Below are 19511 nucleotides of genomic sequence, written 5' to 3'. Positions count from 1 at the left end.
GGTATGTGGAGTTTCTCTGAGTCTCCACATCCAGAATGATTTTGTGCTGCAGGATGCTCAGCTCTGCCTGTTTCTCCTGCAGCATCTCGCCCACCTTGATGCTGCAGTGTAAGTAGCCTGCCACCTTCCTGCATTTTGAAATCAGCTGGTGGGAAGTGACAGCACCATCACCAGAAGCCCTGTCCCCCTCCAAAGCATCCCTGACTATGAGGTCCAGCTTGTGTGCCACATAGTGGTTGCCACCAAAGTTGGCATCACGGACCAGCTTGACCATATTGGCCCCATTGTCGGTGACCATGAACTCATGGGTGAGCTCACCCTGCCCAGTGAGCCACCCCTGCACCATGAGGTTCATGGCCACCATGATCTCCCTTGCTGTGTGGGATTCATCCATCACCTCAGCTTGAAGGAGAGCCCACTGATGGCCTTACTGATCACACCAGTGCCCTGTGAGGGAGAGATAGATATGATCTCCACCCCACCCCGGCTGGTCCAGATGTCAGAGGTGAAGTGCAAGGCTACTTGCAGCCATGCCTTGTGCAGCTCCTCCCTCAAGTACTCCCTGCATGCCTTATACAGAGAGGGCACCACCATCCTGCTAAAGGTGGTGCATGTGGGCACTTGGTAGGATAGGGCCATGAGCGCCATGAGCTGCCTGAACCCTGGCCACTCAACTAAGGAGAAGGGCTGGCCATCCAGAGCAAGCATCTCCCCAGTGATCTGAGTGATCTCGCTCACCCTTGCAATGTGCCCTTTGTCTGCAGATTTCCCTGACTGGTCCAGGTTGGCCTGCCTCTGCTTAATGGGAATGGAGGCTTTGGAGTGAGAGGGGGACTTCCCTTTGGGAATGCTCCCACTGATGCCAGGCTGAGGAGGAACAAGGGCAAGGGGGTGCTGTCTCCTGAGATGCAGCAGCATTGCCATGGTCGTGAAGTGTTTCACCTCCTTGTCCTGGCTGATCTGCCTTCAGCAGTGCTGACAGCATGCTTAGGATCATCTGTTGCCTCAAAATGATCCCACACTACACTACCCCTCCCCCCCACCCCGATTCTGGGTTGCGAGTGGGGATCCTGCCTTATCCCCTCCTCAGCAGGCTGAGGCACAACAACAGGAGGAGCCACTTGCCTCCACAGCCTCAACCTCAGCCTCCTCCGAGGTGCTTTCCAGAGAAGGAGACCTGGCTCTAGGGGAACTTTTAGGGGTGTGGAGCACAAACTCAGATTCCCTCTCATTCCCCAGAATTTCTTTTGCTAGGGCTCTCAGTTCCTCTGCTTCCAGATCCAGCTTCTCCTCTGGCAGTGGGAGGCTCATGCTGAGAGATTAAATTGGGGTGGAGGAGACTGTCATTCTGCTGCTGGTGCCTATTTATGGTGTTAGGGGAGGTGGTGCAGGTGCAGGGACAGGTACTGCTTCCACCTCCTTGCTCCCACTGGCAGGAGAAGACTCATCGCTGCCAGGAAAGAGGTTGTGTCTATGTTGGGGGGGAGTGAAACTTGCAGCTCTTTCCCTAGCCCCTCTAGCCCCTGTCCCTCCGCTGCCAGAAGACCTGGCACCTGCCTTTCCAGCATGCTTTATATTCATCTTTCCTGTGCTGGAAAATATGTCTGTGTGTGTCTGTGCAGCTGTAATATCTCTTCTTCCCTCTGTATATGTAACTAATATCTTTTCTTCTTCTCTGATTACTGTATGTGTGTGACTGTGTGTAATGTATGTGCTTTCCTGCACAGTGATGGATCACACTGCCAGAGAAAACACAGCTTTCCTTTAAAGTGTGTGTGGGGAAAATAACAAAACAAATAAGACATTTTGTGGGGGGAAGAATAAGTTCAAAGAAATGAATTAGATAGAGATAAAAAGATGGATTTTTAGACAAGGGTAATTAGTAAACTATCCAATCCTTTCCAAGAACAGAAACTAGCAGGAGACTGACTAGGAAGCCAAGCCAGTCCAGTAGTACCTTTCAGATGTTGTTGCTCAGGCAGAAACAGCTCACAAAAGAGACAGAAATGCTGCAGACAGAGGCTTATATTCTGTTTCTATGTCCCTCCCCCAGAGCACTGTGATCGGAAGGGGACTTAAGGAAAGATCACAGTCATTGGCCAGCTACACATGTCAGTCTTTTCCCCCCTGCTCCCCCACCCTCTTCTCAGTTTCTGTTCCCCTGAAAGACTACCATCCAAATCTCCGAGTCTTTTCTGAACCTTTTCCAAATTGATTTGGAGGCTCCAAATTGATTCGGAAGTTGTTTTTGGTCTCCCAATTCAATTTCAATTCAATGATTCAGCCTCCAAATCAATTCAAATCTTCTCCAGATCGAATCGGTGACTAAAGTGTCACACATTCCTAGACACTCTTTTGGCTTTGGGCCCCACCGCCATGGAGCCTCACACCCAGCTCCTTAATGTAGCCTCAGAGCTTACAGTGAGTCTGGGAGCTGCCCCAGGTCACTTCCTCACCTGGGGCCCTGCCTCAGGATTCACTGTGAGCCTGTGTACCTGCTTTGTTCTTTGGGGTGTGCTCCCCTAGCCTTTCCCCTCCACGGGGTCACCCTTAAGGCAGCATGGGTGCCCATACTAGCCCTTCACTGGGGAGGCCCTAGCAGGGTGTAGTTTGAGGTCATGCCCCAGGACCAGGAGTCTTCAGCCATCTCCATAGCTCCTGCCCTTACCTCCAAGATGGTATGAGCAGCATCCCCTGCTTGGTGGTGTCCTCCCAGCTGCTAGCAGCAGACTGCTGGCCTTGTAGATGCAGCTTGGTCTGCTGACCAGCCTTTTTTGTATTCTTGAAAGGTCTCTACTTGTTCCTGATATCCCTCTTTAGATGGTTGTTCCTCCAAATTGGTCTGGAGTCCTTTTCCTCAAGTTTTTTTTCCTTTTTTTTTTTTAAAAAACAAACTCCAGATAATTTAAAAAATTTTCACTTAAAGAATTCCAGGCCTCCTCCAGATCAAGTTTCTAATGGCTTCATTCCAGTTAACTTCACTTACTAGTTTGCATAGCTAATCAAAATTAGTCCTTTTAGGGTGTGTCCAGATGAGCATGTAAGTGAGGATTGCGGTGCCTCAGAGCTATTTGAGGTGCCACAAATTGCACACAGTATACATGCGCCTATTTTCTGTGCTGCTAAATTGACACTACAAGATCCTGGTGTCAAAAAAAACAACACAAAAAAAAGCAAGGTGGCACACATGGCAGCAGTCTGCACCACCAGAAATGGAGTCTGGCCATCCAGAGCCACATTCTGGCTGCTGGCCAGCCTCCATGTGATGGGATAGGCACTGCTGCTGCCCCAGGAGTACCCCAGGACCACAGGTGCTGGCTCCCATATCCCCTACCCCACCCGGATCAATTCACTGCTCATCAGAGCACATCTGCAGGTGCATGCCTTCGGGCAAAAAAGTGGCACAAATGTGTGCCGCTGCTATTTGTCCCACGGGAAATGCATGTGCCTGCACCTACGCCCTTGCCTGGATGAGCCCCTAAAATCCAAAGCCTTAGTTATAGACCTACTTAGGTTTACCCTTCCATTTAAATTAAATTGAATCAACTCATGATATGGTTATTCTATGACCAAGTCCTCTCTAATGTTCTTGACACAGCTAAGTCTGTAATAGTACCACCTTAAGCTTTTCATTAAGTGCATGTTACTTTGAACTAACTTTGAGACACAGGACATCCATAAATTGCATTTTGGGTTGTTTTTGCAATAATTTCTAGCCATTCCTCACACTGTTTAAAGTCAAATCATTTCATATTTCTCATTTAATTTATACAAATGTATACTTTTTTCTTGTGGTTTTTTTTCTTTTCTTTGCCATTCTTCACTTTCAAACAGACTTCTAAGTGGATCCTTTAGCTGTGACATTAGGAATCGCTAAAATTTCTTTTCTTGGGCTTCATTCATTTATGCAATTAATTTTACCTTTCTCATGATCTGTCAGACTTCTTCATCACTGTGTATGTGTCCTATGTAACTAACTACATTTATTCAAAGTGGCATTTGATATTGTTCAATTTAAAATTCCTTTTCCTGGCACATTGCAGAACACTATACAATATTTCATCGTGTTATTGATGATTTTCACCACAAGTCAAGTAGATCAGTAATTATTTCCACCCAATCTAAACCCTCAAAGATCTTGAGTAAGATACCTCGTATTGAGAGATTCTCAAATAATAGTCACCTATGCTGATATCTACCAGAAAGAGCATTTGAGTGTAGAATTTTGCACTTATTCTTTAAGTAAATTTGCTCAAAACCCATGGCATATATCCCATATGGGAAATATTCTTCTATTTTGAAGACTAGAAATAATTGCTTCAGTTAGTTTTATGGAGCAGCTATTTTGTCTGATAGCCTTATTCACTTCTTTTGGATATTTTCCAAGTCCTCTACATATTTAATTTAATTGCAGAGACAATGCTATTAACTAAGTCAATATGTGTCTTTATTTGTTCAATAGCATTTGATTTCACCATCCAGTCAAGTTCAGTTTTTATATTTTCTCTTACTGCTAATGTAACTTTAAGTGATGCATTTTTGGTGGTGGCACACTCAGATCCATATCAATCTGATGTATTATATCCTTAATGCATTCAAGTCCATTAGACATCTAATCATATTCTTTAAAATCTAGAAGCACTGAAGCTCCTTCTTCCATTTCTCTGCCAGGTTCTCTTTCAGACTGAGGAATTCAGGTGACTTCATTTGTTCCATTTTTGCCAAAGATCAGTGTCCTTCTAACTTCATGTTAAGATGCAAAATTATAAACTAGGCAAGTTAACCACTGAAACTACATACCTCAGGATGTGTTGGATTTTCTGTCACTTGGAAATTTTAATTAAGGTTGTATGTCGTTCTTTAAAAAGTGCTGTGAGAGTGATGTTGTATCTGTGGTTGTCCAGAAATTATGAGATAAATAATGCATCTTCTTTATGCATCTTGTCTGCAGCAGTTATTCCCTTCCATAGACATCACAACATTGCAGGGGAAGGCTCCCAGTAAGTTAGTGTCCTCTGTCACGAACGGAGCATCTAGCTCTATTCACAAGCAGTGGTGGGGGCTTCTCCTTTATGGGGCCTTCCAGTGTGAGAAAATTAGCAATGGGTCTTATTCCCCTCCTTCATCTTGCTGCGCCACCAGGAGACAATGGAGTGAGCCTGTAGCTTGTCAAATAATGTATTTCCATATTTCTAAAGATAGTTGGGAGCTTCCTGCCTTTCATGGCTACTACAGACAGAATGGACCACAGAGTCTAATACAGGTGAGGATAAGCAGAGCAGAGCGTAATGCGGTTCTTTCTCCACTATTCCAGAAAAAAACTTTTGATATTACACAATTTGAGATGATCTAAAATGATCCTTTGTCGTGTACTTTCCTATGTTCTGGCCTAACATAAGACATGGGGATCCTGACTAAGGCATCTATCATGCAGTCCTTTTAACCATATGATAGATAAAGTGGGCAAATACTTGACGGACACACTGATGAAAAAGAAACAGTCTTGTACTTTTAAAAAAAATGTAAAAAGCATTAAGGCAGAAAAGTGGAAGCATTCAACATGTTGAGTCCCTATTTTTACAGATGCACATGTTACCTTATATCTTTCCATTTGGACATGTGTATCATCTATCACACAGTCTCTAAGTACAAGAACTCATATAATTTCTCAAGTAGTACAATATAAGATCAGACAGTAACAACCTTAGGTACATGCTTGTTATCTTGTAGTTATGTGTACTACTCTGTGCATTCAACATGAACAGGGTTCTATGAACCTCACTTCTATACAGGATGCACAAGCAAGGCAGCAAGGACTCTTGTAGGTATTTCTGCCTCCTTCGGTCTTCACTAAGCAAAAAAAAATATGGATGGTGTTATTGCAGTCCTTAAAAACAGCATGTGAAAGCTTGTGCTTCATTCACTATTTTGTAATAACCATTACTTGGTCTGAGGCATGGGCTCCTGTTGTTTCCTGCCTCACTGACAATGTTGAAATGAAATTTCAGTTGAAGTGGAATGAGAGGTACAAACTGTTGCTCAACAATTTAGTATTGACAGAAGCAAGAACAGCACTAGATTCAGGTTTTGGATTAGTTATCCCAGCGAAGTCCCCAGGCAGAGACGTTAATAACAAATCTCTGGAAATAGGTAGATTCTCTGATTAAACTGTTACAATTAAGGACTTGGATTAGGACAAATATGGAAGAAAATGGGAGCAAAAGAGTGAAGTAGAGGGCAATCAGAAATAGAGCCAGTATATCACCTAACATGAGGTACTCCTTCTCAAAATACTTCAAAACTCCTTGGAAATGCTAGCACCATTTATAATGGAGCATGCTATAGGCCTAAGTACAATTGACTGGGGAGAAATTTACTTAAAATATTGCATTTTCCCTTAAAACACATGTAATTAGGGTCAAACATATATAAACAGCAAAAATGTCAAAATTAATTAAAGCTCCTGTGGTGGCCTCCTAAACCTCAGTATCCCAAGGATCTTTTGTTTTGTGAAATGAGGTTTCTACTCAAATGTTTAACTTGTATAGCTCCCTCTGGCTCATTCTGAGCTCCTGTATTCCTGGTTTTTATTTTATAGAACTGGCCAGAAGCTGGGATTCCCATTCCATGGGCAATTCTGAATTTATTTTAATGTCATTTCTGAAGCGGAAGGAAAATTAGAATTTTAGAATTTCACATGGAAGAGGAATTTTGAAATGGTTTTCTCAAAGAGTCAAAACCTTAGTTCACTTTGGTCTTTTTTGACAGTTTCCTAGACTTTTCAAGCTACTTGAAGCCTCAGCAGTCTACCAGGCAGAAGTCAAATCACTCCTAGGGCTATTGGGCTGCTGTTGAGGCTAGGAGAGCCAGCTCTGGGACAGTGCATCTGGCTGGTTTTGAAAGAGCCAGGAGCCTGGAAGACCAGGTGCCAAAGAGTTGCACAGGTGAACTGGCAGAAAACCAAACAGGTTTTGGAGTCTGCCTGGTTGTCATGAGAATTTCATCAAAACTGACATGTTCCTAGGGAACATGTTTCCATTTTGGATAAATTGGCATTTTCCACCAGAACATTCCTTTAGAAAATCTCTGGTTAGTTCTAGTGTTTTCATTTTGTTGAATGCGCATTTACTGGATACAGTTGTGAGAAGTGATATCCAAACCTTCTCATGAATGCCTTACCTGCATGGTTATTTTGCAAAAGCCCACAGAATGAGTAAATCCTAATTGTTAAATGAATGACACAGGCTGGCAGCTTTTCCTGATATTTTCCTGAGGAAATGCCAGATGCTGCTGTTGAAACTGCATATCCTTGGAAAATGCAGTACCCATGCTAGACACCAGATAGAGCTTCCTTGGGCAGTGCTTTTTTTGATCTTGTCTCAGACTGCTGCCGTTGAATTGTGCGAAGTGTCAAGTGTATGTTATTCGGTGCTAGCATGTCCAAACAAACCCTGTAACAGGGAAACTTGGAACCATACTAAAACTGTCATACACCATGCAACATTTGGCATTCAGTCAGTCAAATGTCTCCCCATCTGTAACATTAGTATTAATAAGCATAGTAATCCCTAGTTCTTGTATATTACTTTTCATTTGGAGATTTCAGAGTACCCAGCAGTGGAAGGTAAATATCACTGTTGCAGTTTTGCCAGGGGGAAAACTGAAACAGGGTCAAGAAGAGACTTGTCTAAGGAGAAAGCCTAGGTTTTCCAATCATGACTGTTTTATCCACTGGACCATGCCATCTGCTTTACTGTAGATTAGGAATAGTTCTGTTGTACCACATACCCTCTCTCTCTAACTAATGGGTAAGGCTATTTAAAAAATGTCTTGTCACAGATGGCTAAGATGTAAAAAATGTTCACAAATATTTGTTCATATTTTAAACAGCATTGTGAATGTGTGGGCACTTCCAATGTGTGTTTTCCACAAATATTCTAGCAGATGAGTTTATTGGCAGGAATATTTGCTGAAGCAGCCAGTTTTAATCTAATTTTGCAGAAAGTCCACAGAAAAAAAATGTTAAATATGTGTTCATGAATATTTGCAATTTTAACAGTACCAAATAAATCCACTGAATGTCCACTCAAAACAGCTTGCATTTCAAATATCAAATACTGTTAGTAAGATGCTCACAAATAAACTACAGACTAAGAATTATCCACAGAGATTATTTATCAGATGATTTCAAAATAATGGTTACATTTGTGAGTGTTGCTGTCTGTGGACAAATTTGTAAAGAGAAAAAGGCAAAATTCAACAATTAAATTACAAATTATTTTCTTTGATCTGCTACTAAGAAAGACATATTCAGTTGTTACATTCAGTTGTTTATACTTACATGTCTTTTATCACCTGATGACTCCTTCAGCCAATCTAAGTACAGAAATTTCCACAAATCCCGTTATAAGACTTGTACAACATTTCTCCAGTCTGATCAGTTAAGATCATGACCTCTCAGTAAGGGGGTTAGGGGCAAGCCCATGGGCTTTATAATCATCTTCCTTTCTTTTAGACCTCATTGTGAAAGAGCTATCCATGCCTTTTTTTCCTGTTGTTGTAATATGTAGTCATAGTTGGGAGTGAGATGAGAACCACACGGGGTTAAACAATTTTCTAGCTCAGTGAATGCAATATAAACCTCATTGTGTTTATCCAGTTTATTCCTTCCTTTTTTTTTTAATGAAGTCATGGCATATCATTGCTTATCCAAATGCTTCTAGCAGTTGGTTTCATTATCATAATCTTATTCAAGGACTGCTGGCTTTCTCTGTTTTGTATACTAAATAATTTGTATAATTTAGTGCTTTTGGTGTTTCCAGCACATGGTAATAATAATAAAATACTAATATAAATAAAAATCGATCAAATTATAACTTCCCGTACACCCATGTGCAGCCCCACAAAAGTTCTCAATAGGAATCTGAAGTATGATAAATAGATCTAGTAAAAGTCTCTATGCGTAGTTATAGAAAAAAGTTGTATTTGCTAGTTTGATGTCATCAGAAGTCCATTTTTCATGGATGCTAGGCATGATCATAACAGTGAAATATGAATCTTTCAGAAGTGTGAGGTAAAGCCCATGTAAGACTACATTTTTATAATCCCTGGATTGTAATGTGTGAACTATCTGAAGTCAAGTGCATGATGATTGGCTGAGTAACTGCTAATGTCAATGCAGCACCTCTAGGAATGCATACTTCCCTTGCTGTTTTAAAACCTGATGGACACACAAATATCTCAATTTTTTAATTGATTTTGTTTTATTCTTTTTTTTGGAGTCATTTTATCTAACAAATTACATTTACTGGATAAGAATGTGGACAGAAAAAAAAGAATTATTTTAACTTTAAGGCACTTTTTCCTATTAAAGCCTTGATTCCTTTCCAGAATATAAAATGTAAGAGGTAGAATATGTGCATAGAAGCCTATATTCACTCACCTAAGCACCCAAATGACATCACAGTATCCACAAATTTTATTCACATGCTTCTTATGATGTTACTAGACATGTCTGATATGTCTTTGTAGCTTTTCAGCTCACATGTGATACATTGTGTCCATCACACACATTCATCTCAGCCTATATAAATATATGAATGTTATGTTTGTTTATATGATTGTGAAGATTGTTCCTATTAATTCTCAAGGATGTAGTTAAACTACGCAAACTATGTGCATAGAAACTATAGTTTGCCTTCAAGAAAATGTAAATCAGAGCATTTTACAGTTTGTTTGCTTTTAAATATGTAGACTTTTTACTTTGAATGGCAGGGCAGGATCTTGCCTATTTACTTTTGCTCTGTTCTCCCTCTGTTTTTCTTTTTTTTTCTTGCACATATCTCAGTGCTTAATGATAAGCTTGCCATTTGTACAGCAGAAAAAAAGAACGAATGATGAGCAATATTTTTGTGGGATTCATTTTGGTGTGTTTCATTTTGTAAATCAAGCCTCCCCATGCCTAGTATCATATAACACATTCACAGCTCAAAGTCATTATTGTTATCTCATACTCTTTATTGTTATGGTACATTAATACTCTGATATATTTTTAATGTCACAGTTACTGACATTAACACAGTCACAGAAACGCAAATTTGGATGAATGATTTTCTTCATATAAGCAAGAATGAAATAAAACCCATAAAATTGTATTTACTAAAATGTATTTTCCCCTGCACTCAGCATGCTCCACTGATGTACTTTTTGCATTAATAAATTATTTTAGTACTCTTTAAGTACCCTTTCAGAGAAATGTTATAATGTAAGTTGTCTGATTCTGTTTTAAGTGAAGGAGAAAACCTGGTAGAGGTTGTCTCTTTAAATCAGATCTGCAGTGTTGATGGACCCTCTAGCAAGCATGGTAAGAACCATTCTCACCTCTGCAGCAGGGAGCTTGACCATATAGACTCATACATTCAATCAAAACGTTTTCCCTTTTAATATGCACTGTACCAATCCTATTCCCATGGTTACAGCTCGTGCTTCTTTGGTTGCTTCCAGTCTGTTGGAAAAGGGAGGCAGCATACATTCCTTGTACAGGAGTTTAAAACCTAATGAAAGCAACCCTGTTGTGATTTGCATTTTAAATGTTTCTTTTTTTTTCTCATTGTACAGAATGCTGTAGCAGTAGCTTCAGTTCATTTGCCACAGTCTGTCTTCTCTCAGTCTTCAGCCTTGCAATCTGTTGATAACTCCACTTGCAAGCTACAGTTTATTGTCTTTCGGAATGGAAAACTCTTTCCTAGCACAGGAAACTCATCAAATCTTGCAGATGACGGGAAACGTAGGACTGTTGCCACACCAGCTGTGTTTGCTAAAATAGGTGAGGAGTTGTTCTGCATTATATCTTTTAATCTGAAAGCTACAGTATACTTGATTATGTAGGGAATGGAGCGGCAGAATATACAGTATGCTGGGAGGCTGGGATCTGTCTGTTTCTTCTGCACAAGTGCTTGGATTTATTCCTATTCATAAGATTTTATGCAAATTCCCTTATAAATATGTGAAATGTAATCACTGAATGAACAAAATAAAAATTGGGGATCATTGCTTACTTATACTATTATTTCAGAAGCTTATATCTCAAACCAAGGTGACTTAGAAAAGAACCTTGTTTTAATCTTTGCAATGAAAATTGCAGTACTAACATCCTAGAGACAGATAGGTAGATAAATAAGATTGTGTGGGGTTTTAATGCCCTGTTGCATGCATCTTAATGTTCATCAGTGTACTTTTTGATATGACGGTCCTAAAGCAGGTGTTGATAGAGGCTTTTGTCTAAATGTGATGAATCTTATAGGCTAGTGAGTCACTATTTTGATAAATTTTTCAGCCAGACAATTTTAATAGTTTGATTTGATTCTGAGTAGTGTTCACATTTCTATTAGCATTTTTAAAAATGCTTTAATACGACTTTCAAAGCACAGAATTGTTTTAGCTATTAATCATACAATAAAACTGAGCCCTGTTTGCAGTTACATGAGTGAATAGTGTAATTTTAGTCATAATTTAAGACTGAAACAACCAATTGAGCGTTGTGAAGAATGATTAGATCATTTGGACAATGTAACAAGCTAAAATAGTCATTCAGATTAATTTAAACTGTGGCAAACTTTTCTGGATTTGAATATTATCTATGATTTCAACGTACACAGACAGGAATATGTAGCAACTGCTTTGTTTTCCATAGTTCAGTACATTTGATTCATTGATTCATAGACATCTGTGAAGCTCTGTATGTAGTATTCATCAATAAAGGGTTTTCCAGTCCATTTCTCTGATTCAGTTTGTTGCTTTTGCAGATGGGTGCAGTTTCGGAAACCTCACCAGCCCTCTTACTATAGGCTTGAGGCACTTTGAACGGGGTATAGACCCCATTGCAGTGTTTTGGGATTTTGACCTTCTAGATGGACATGGAGGCTGGTGGGGAGAAGGGTGCCACATAATTAGCTCTTCAGGCAATATTACAACCATTCAGAGTACACACTTCGGTAACTTTGCAGTGCTAATGGTGAGTATATGACTTAGAAAATATACCTATATACAAATGTTCCTTCTATATGTATGCGTGTCATCCTCACTTGACAGTAACTGTGGTTTCTTTTGTCATGATGTTTTATGGAAGCAAGTCTTAAAGACAAGTAAGTTATTTAACTGCTAATAAGTGAATTAACCTGATGGTCAGCTCAGTCTAATATTCAGAGACAGGCCCAGTCAAAAATGGCATTTAACTCTTTCTTGACAGAAGAAAGTTCCATAAGAGAATGATCAAGATAGGGAGGTTATAATTTATAAGACAGGCTTTGAGAAATGTATGGTCATTTTTGCCTTTACTTCAGTATATCTCAGTAGGCTGGTCTGCTTTTGTTCCTGCCTTACACTGTGTTGATCATACTAATTAGTTGCAGGCATACCGCAATGTTGAATCATTTAATAAATGGAAGTGAATAGCATCTCATGCTCTTTTAAACGAGGACTTTTTTGTCTTTGTTGTTGTTCTGGGAGTTTTAGTTTGTATACTGATGATGTTAGCTTTTTTGCTAAATTGCTATTCATGGAGAAAAATATTTCTGTGCAGTGCTAACGTATCAGGCTGCCTTGGTCTGTTCTCAGTCACACTTACAGCTCCCATTGCAGTTATTTAACTACCATGCTTCACAGAAAGTTACCTTAATGAAAACAGAAGGTACACGTATGCAATAATTACTGATTTTTGATTTTTGATTTTTTCTGCAAAAGACAGGAGAGCATAGTAAAAAAAGTAAGCTAGCTAGCAAAAAATTATGTTGGTGAAAATGTGTTGCACTATTAAAAATGGTCATTGTGAACCAATTGCAAGGAGACTAGCCACATGCCTAATACTGAATGATCTCAATACTTGTGCATGATTGCATTGTAGGAGATTCTTGTCTACTTTACTGAAAGGTTTATGTTGAGTAAATAATGTATTGTGAGTATGTGTAAAGGATAGCAAACATAGGCGACAGGAATGGAGAGGACGTGTGCAGAGAATACCAATCTGCTGCTGTCAGATGGAGCCCAGCTGTCAGCCAATCATTGCACAAGGCTGTGACAATGAGTAGTTAAATGCGGATATTATTGTCTACTTTGTAAGAACTGATTTCCCTCAGAGTTACTAGATCATTTTTTTCTACCCATTTTAGAATGGTTCAGATTTTAGCATCCTGTTCCTGAAGATTAGTTGATCTTAAACATATCTCATCTTTTTACAGCTGAAATGCACTTTTTTTCCCCCTCGGACTTTTGTGTGGGTTTTTCCAAGTGGTAAACACAGTTTTGTTCTGAGGGTATTTTTTCTAAATATTTTAAAGAAAACACATGTTGGCTTTGCAGGTACCACGCCCAAAATGGCTGTCTCTTTCTAGAACTGTTTAAGTTCACTTTATGATACTTCACTTTGTTTAGTTATTAAGCAGTAGTTAATAATTTACAGATAATTCATTACAGTTCATTTAAGGAATTCATTTACTTGTTTTGCCCATGGAAATCATGTACTGATATAAGTATTTCATTTTATATTGTACATTTGAATAAAAGTTGTTTCATATTCACTATATCCTGTGAAGTATAACAGGGTTTTTTAGGACCTTTATAAATTTTGTCTTTCTCCTAGAGAATGTAGTATTGGATTTTGTTAATTAAACTTTCCTTTTTTCTGTATGCTTCTCTCATTTTTGACCTGTACAAACAAACAAACAAAAAATATATCTTTCATACTCTACTCACCTTAATTATGGTTACAGCTCCAAAAATGTAATATGGCACCTACTTTTTGAGAAAAGAGATTAAAAGTGGCTTTATAGCATTCACCCAGACTAATTTTCCCAATCTTTCAGAAAGGCTAAGAGACTTTAACATAATTAACTATGTGCATTAATTGCTGTAAAAATAAATATCTTTATAAAAGATACATATTCATAAAAATGAGATGTATTGGCTTTGCATTAAAATAACAACTGGTTTTTTCATTGGTCATAGTAGAGTAGTACTGTGGCAACCGTGATCAAACTATGGACCACATAACAACACTCTGCCTTCTATACAAATTTCACGGTGACATTGCAGAAAGACACTCCCTTTCCTCAAGAGCATTAGACTGGTTAACTAACCTTAAACTGGACTTATAATTGTTGCTCCAAGTCAGCCATATAAAAGAAGAATAAAAAGTAGAGTAAAGAATCTTATTATTATACTTAGCTATTAAGTTATAATATAAACCATTTAAAATATCCATCTCTATCCAACACCATCAAACCTGAATAACTACTGCATTTTACTCAGGTAGTGTTGGTAATAGAAAATTAAAAATAGGTGGCATGTTCAGTAAAATAAAAATTATCCTTTTACATTATAAAACTCTATAATACAACCCTAAAATATAAAGAACTATGAAAATTCACAATTGATTACTATGTTGTGGACTAATGGCAGTAAACTGAAATAATAGGAATTAAGTGAAGTGCAGCAGTAAAGTAACAGAGAACCTGGAGGCTTGCATTGCTATCAGAATAATGTATATCCTGCTGTGAAACAAGATGAAGTAGGTGGCTAAATTAATCCAGCTGTGCATTGTACTACTCATACAGCACATGCTCAGATTCATCATTGCTATTATGTGTTTGACAGGCTGTCATCATTTTTTTTGAATATCTGGAGAGGAATATTGAGTTATTTCTTGAGAGTTTTTATTGTCCATGATACAAAAATACGCTTAAGTCTAGGATTAGCAGAAGTCTTTTTTTCAGAGAGATGCTTTTAGTATTGTTTTCACTTAGGCTAAATACAGACATTCAAAAAACCTGAGGTGGAATCAATTTAAGTTACACGGTTTTCTGGAAGCAGCATAGGTTAAATCGGTAGTGAACAGAACATGCATTTCCCCTTTGGTAGTGGGGACACGCAGGCTCCCTGCACTGGCGAAGGCCAGAGGGTTGGAAGTGCTCCTATATGCATCCCAGCAAGACCCATGGGCTCCCCGGGCTGCCAGAGACTACTGAACACAGCCAAGTGGCCAAGCCACCTCTGATTGGCTGCCAGGCATAGGCAAGCCTCCCCCTGCCACGTTGTCTGTCAGCCATAGGCATCTATCAGCTGCAGGCAGGCAGTGTGGGGAAGGAAGGCAGGCAGCTGTGTCCCTGCACAAACCCCATCAAAAAGTACCACACAGTGTATGCACAGACCTGACAGCGAGCCCAGGAAAACCTTCGCAAGCAGGTGCAGCCCCATGGAGCCCTACCAGGCTGCTGGACACAGGCGAACATTTCCTCCCTCCGCTCCACTCTGCCTGCCTGCAGCTGACCAGTGTCTGTGGGTGACAGATTCATAGATGGTGAGGCTGGAGGGGACCTCAGAAGATCATCAGGTCCAGCCCCCTGCACCAAGCAGGAAAGATAATGGGGGTCAGGTGACTGTCTAGTCTCCTTTTGAAGATTTGCGGCATAGGTGATTGCAGCACCTCTGAAGGGAGCTTATTCCACAGTCTGGACACCCTGATTGTGAAGAAGTTTTTCCTAATGTTGAGCCTGAATCAATCTTCCAGGAGTTTGTGGCCATTACTCCTAGTTTTCCCCTCAGATGCCCTGGTGAACAGTTGCTCACCAGGCCCTTGATGTAGCAGTAAGTAACCCTAGTAACCTCTAGTGTAGCGGTAAGCTGCTACCAGGTCCCCTCTGAGCCTTCTTTTTGACCCCTCAGCCTTTCCTCATATGGCTTGCCATTTAAGACTCTGATTATACAGGTGACTCTTCTTTGGACTCTCTCAAGCTTGTCCACACCCTTGTTAAAGTGTGGTGCCCAGACCTGGACATGACGTGGGAGAGGGGAGAATGCTTACCCATGGCTGGCAATCCAGTTGGGCTCCAGGAGGCTGTGCCTGCTCGTGGATGTGCTCCTGGGCTCGGTGTCAGATCAGTGTGTACTTTTTTGGCCTTCATGGTATGGTAGGTGCAGGAACACAGATACCTTCCTTGCCCCCCACCCCCATGCCTCCTTGCGGCTGACAGCTGCCCAGAGGCAGGAGATGAGGCTGCAGAAAGGGTCTGTGATGGAGAGAGTCTGGGCTGACTTGGTTCTGTGACAGCTCAGGGGCAGGTCCCACTGGGCACTCAGATGGAGCAGCTGAGAGTGGGACGAGTGCTAGTGCACCTCCCTGCAAGGGGCAGTGGCAAGGAGCCACAAAGGTACCTGGGATGGCAGCAGCCAGCCTGAATTAGTAGGGGAACTGGTACTGAAGTTTGATGCACCTGTCTAACTTAAATCAATTTAGTTTGAGTGCACATTGATCTAGATCTATCTTAGACTTGGTTCCACTCTTTTTCGACCAGTCTATGTGCACCAAACTTTATATTTGTACTCTCACTTTATTAAAGTCAGGCAAGTAGAAGGAACTTAAGACGTGACATCAACATTTTTGCATTGTCTTATTTCCCCTGATCAATTTATGAAAGGATGGCCTAGTGATTAGAACAGAGGTTTGTCTGTTTGTCAGCCTATTGAGTTCTTTACTCACCTCTAATTTGATTTTCTGTCTGAGTCTGGGTAAGTCCCCTTACTCCTCTCTGCCTTAGTTTATTTATGTGTGAAAGGGGTATAATAATCACCTCTCACATGGCTATTCTCTCACAGAGCTACTTCTATTTCTCAGTGTCTGCAAAGCCTTTTGAGATCTTTTTAGAAGTGATATATGGACTGAAGTAACCCAAATATACTGATTTATAGTAGCAAATTGTGTTATGATTTCTAAAGTTTCAGTACACCTAATTACTAAAGTTTATTTTACAATAACCACATGCTTTCAGTGGGAACAGATGACTTTGATTTGATCATTGAGGAAATGGTATTCTTCTAACATTTTAATTTCTTCAAGAATATATATTTTTTATCACTAATGTAACTTCCCACAATCTTAGCACATGCCTAGGAAAAGTATAGTCTTTCAGGTGATAAAGTAGCAACCTTTGAAATCCATGATGAAAATAATTAAACCTGTTAGGTCATACTTCCTTTGCCAGATCTTTCTTAAAATAGAGTGACAGTTGTGTACCAAGCACCCTTTTCCCAATCAGATTGCTTTTGTCCATTACAAGTTCCATGTATTTAGTAAATAAATGGAAATGAAGTTCTCCAATTTGCCTGAATTTTATGGTTGTAAATTAAGAGACAGTTGATTAATAAATACTGTTAGGAAAGTTCTTTTCTTACTGAAAGGCAACGATTTTTGTGGGTGATGTCTTTTATTGGACCAACTGCATGGTAGGAATAAAGTTAGACAAGTTTGAATGCAAGGTATACTTCATTGGGTCCCTGTACATCACCATTGATGGTCCAGTGTCACCCGAAACATTGTTTCCTTTCATAATTCCTGGACCATTACAGGTACAATGTCACTCCAACTTTTCTTTATCCTAATTTTGAAGATGTAGTGAATGAACATTATGTATTAAACTTATGATTTCCTATTCTTATCATAGTAAAACAGAATTAAGCCAATTACCATAGTTCTCTAAAATCTATTTACATTATTGTTGATTTCCTTGATGAAAATCATTTGATCAGAAGAGTAACCAATGGGCTTCAATTTGGTACATGACAGTAAGAAATGGTTAGCCCAATCTGATAAAAAAAACCAGTATCAATCTGAACCTTTGTTGATAACAAAATTTGGAAAAACTCTGAACTCGATGTGCTTGAAGGAATGTGAGTGGGGAGAGGGAGAAGCATGGGTCAAAAATTTCCTTCAACTTCATGTACATTTCTACACACCTTTCACATCTCCTGATTCTGATTATCATTGGGAAAAGAGTTACAATACCATAAGGGAAGATACTCTTACAGTATTTTCAGCCTGACTGGAAATAGGAAGTGCCAAAAGTGATGTCTAGTTTTGCAAACATGTAGCTCACAGTTAAGATAAGCTTCCAAATCTCAGGATGCATACCCAAACCAAACTAGATCTCTAAACCTTTTAAAGTTAACTCATAACTCCAGCCATCAGTTTGGAGATGTAGTTAAAAAAGCTGGTAGGACTAGAGTTCTTTAGTCTTGTCCTCAAAGAAAGAAAGAGAGGGCTTTTTGTATGAGAAGGAAAGCAAATTTGCTCATCAGCACTTTAAAAAAAAATGGGCTATTTATTAAGGTACAAGTTAGATTTTCAAAAGTTCTGGCTTTTTGTGCTCTTTTGCTCCCAAGTCACTGAAGCACTCAAGGAAATTCTACTCCTGTAAACATAACTTTTGGTACCTATTTAAAAAAACTAGGCCAGTTAGTTTATATTTTTTCTTTAGTCATTGTACTTAATCTAATTTACTATCCTACTAACAACAAAATCTCATCTTGCCTGTTTAAGTACAAGAATTGCAAACACTTACTGCTTCTTAAGTGTACTGCATTTTTTTTTTATTTCACATGGATCGGTGGAAGTATATAGGCTCTCAGTGTTGCCCCAGAATAGAGTTTCATTATTTACTTCTTTATTATTTTAAATTACCTTCTTGGCCATCTTTATGATTTTATCTGTTTGAGAAAATGTCTTATATAGAATCCTAAGGAAAAGTGGTGAAAGCCCTATTGGTGCTGAATTTGTTTTAAAAAAAAGCGAAGATAGGATGAAGTAGATGATGAAATATGTCTTTTCCATTTCTAACATCCATAGGCATGATCTTATTTTGCCTTCCACATTATATAGCCATTTACATCTGCAATAAATGGGTTTCACACTTTTCCACCAGAGTCAGTGGACATTTCTCATTAATATTTTGCTAGCCCTATAGTTATAGACCACAGTTCCTTTTGAATGTTAAAATTCTTGGTATATCCATTTTTCCCTCAGCTATTTCCTGCCAGTTTTCAGTGTTATAATACTTTGAATCCCCTCCAGGAAATAAAATCAAAACCGCCTTGTTTAAATGTAATGTACAATTACACTGCTTTGCATATGGCATGAAAAAAATTAACTTTATCTTCTGCATTCTGTCTCTCCCAAAGGATTACTCAGGGGAGGTTGACAGATCAATAAGATTTAATTATCATTAAAAAGCAGACAAGATAAATTTATCATGTATCTGTAATGAAATCAGTTTTCAGTGTACAAAACTATTAAAAAGGATAGTCTACAGTGGCAATAATATATTCTTCTACTTAAAGTTTTTACACATAGCAGTTTACCGGTAAAAGATCAGAGAAGATATAAAGATAAAACTATGAATAGTTTTAAATGGAAATAATTTTAAAAGGCTGATTGTCTATGACTTCTGCAGGCAAAATGGCTGCATTCCTGTAAGACATATGGCATTTACTTTTATGTAAGCACTCAAGTATGAAATGATTTGGTTGAATTCTGCATCTCTGCTATTACACATGATTAAGGGATATGTTAAATGATGCCATGTCAATTAAAGCCTTCTAAATTTGTTATATCACTTATATCTTGACACAATACTTTTAGGATTTTATCCCTTTTTGTTCCTAACTCTAACGGGGGGGGGGGGGGG

General features: G+C 39.2%; 1 protein-coding gene across 3 annotated transcripts in view; it reads left to right on the top strand.

Annotated features, from left to right (window-relative positions):
• The window catches only part of ADGRA1 (adhesion G protein-coupled receptor A1), an 841033-nt gene that overhangs the window by 709636 nt on the left and 111886 nt on the right, over positions 1-19511 (top strand). For all 3 annotated transcript variants that reach the window (XM_019502677.1, XM_019502678.1, XM_019502679.1), the window contains 2 exons: positions 10618-10825; positions 11805-12013. In XM_019502677.1, coding sequence (XP_019358222.1) covers positions 10618-10825; positions 11805-12013 — 417 coding nt within the window. The remainder of the gene's footprint in view (positions 1-10617; positions 10826-11804; positions 12014-19511) is intronic.

Source organism: Gavialis gangeticus, unplaced genomic scaffold, assembly GCF_001723915.1.
Source record: "Gavialis gangeticus isolate Ggan-Ray unplaced genomic scaffold, GavGan_comp1, whole genome shotgun sequence".
Classification (NCBI taxonomy): domain Eukaryota; kingdom Metazoa; phylum Chordata; order Crocodylia; family Gavialidae; genus Gavialis; species Gavialis gangeticus.
Note: the sequence above shows the minus strand (reverse complement) of the source record. Positions and strands in the feature narration are given on the sequence as shown.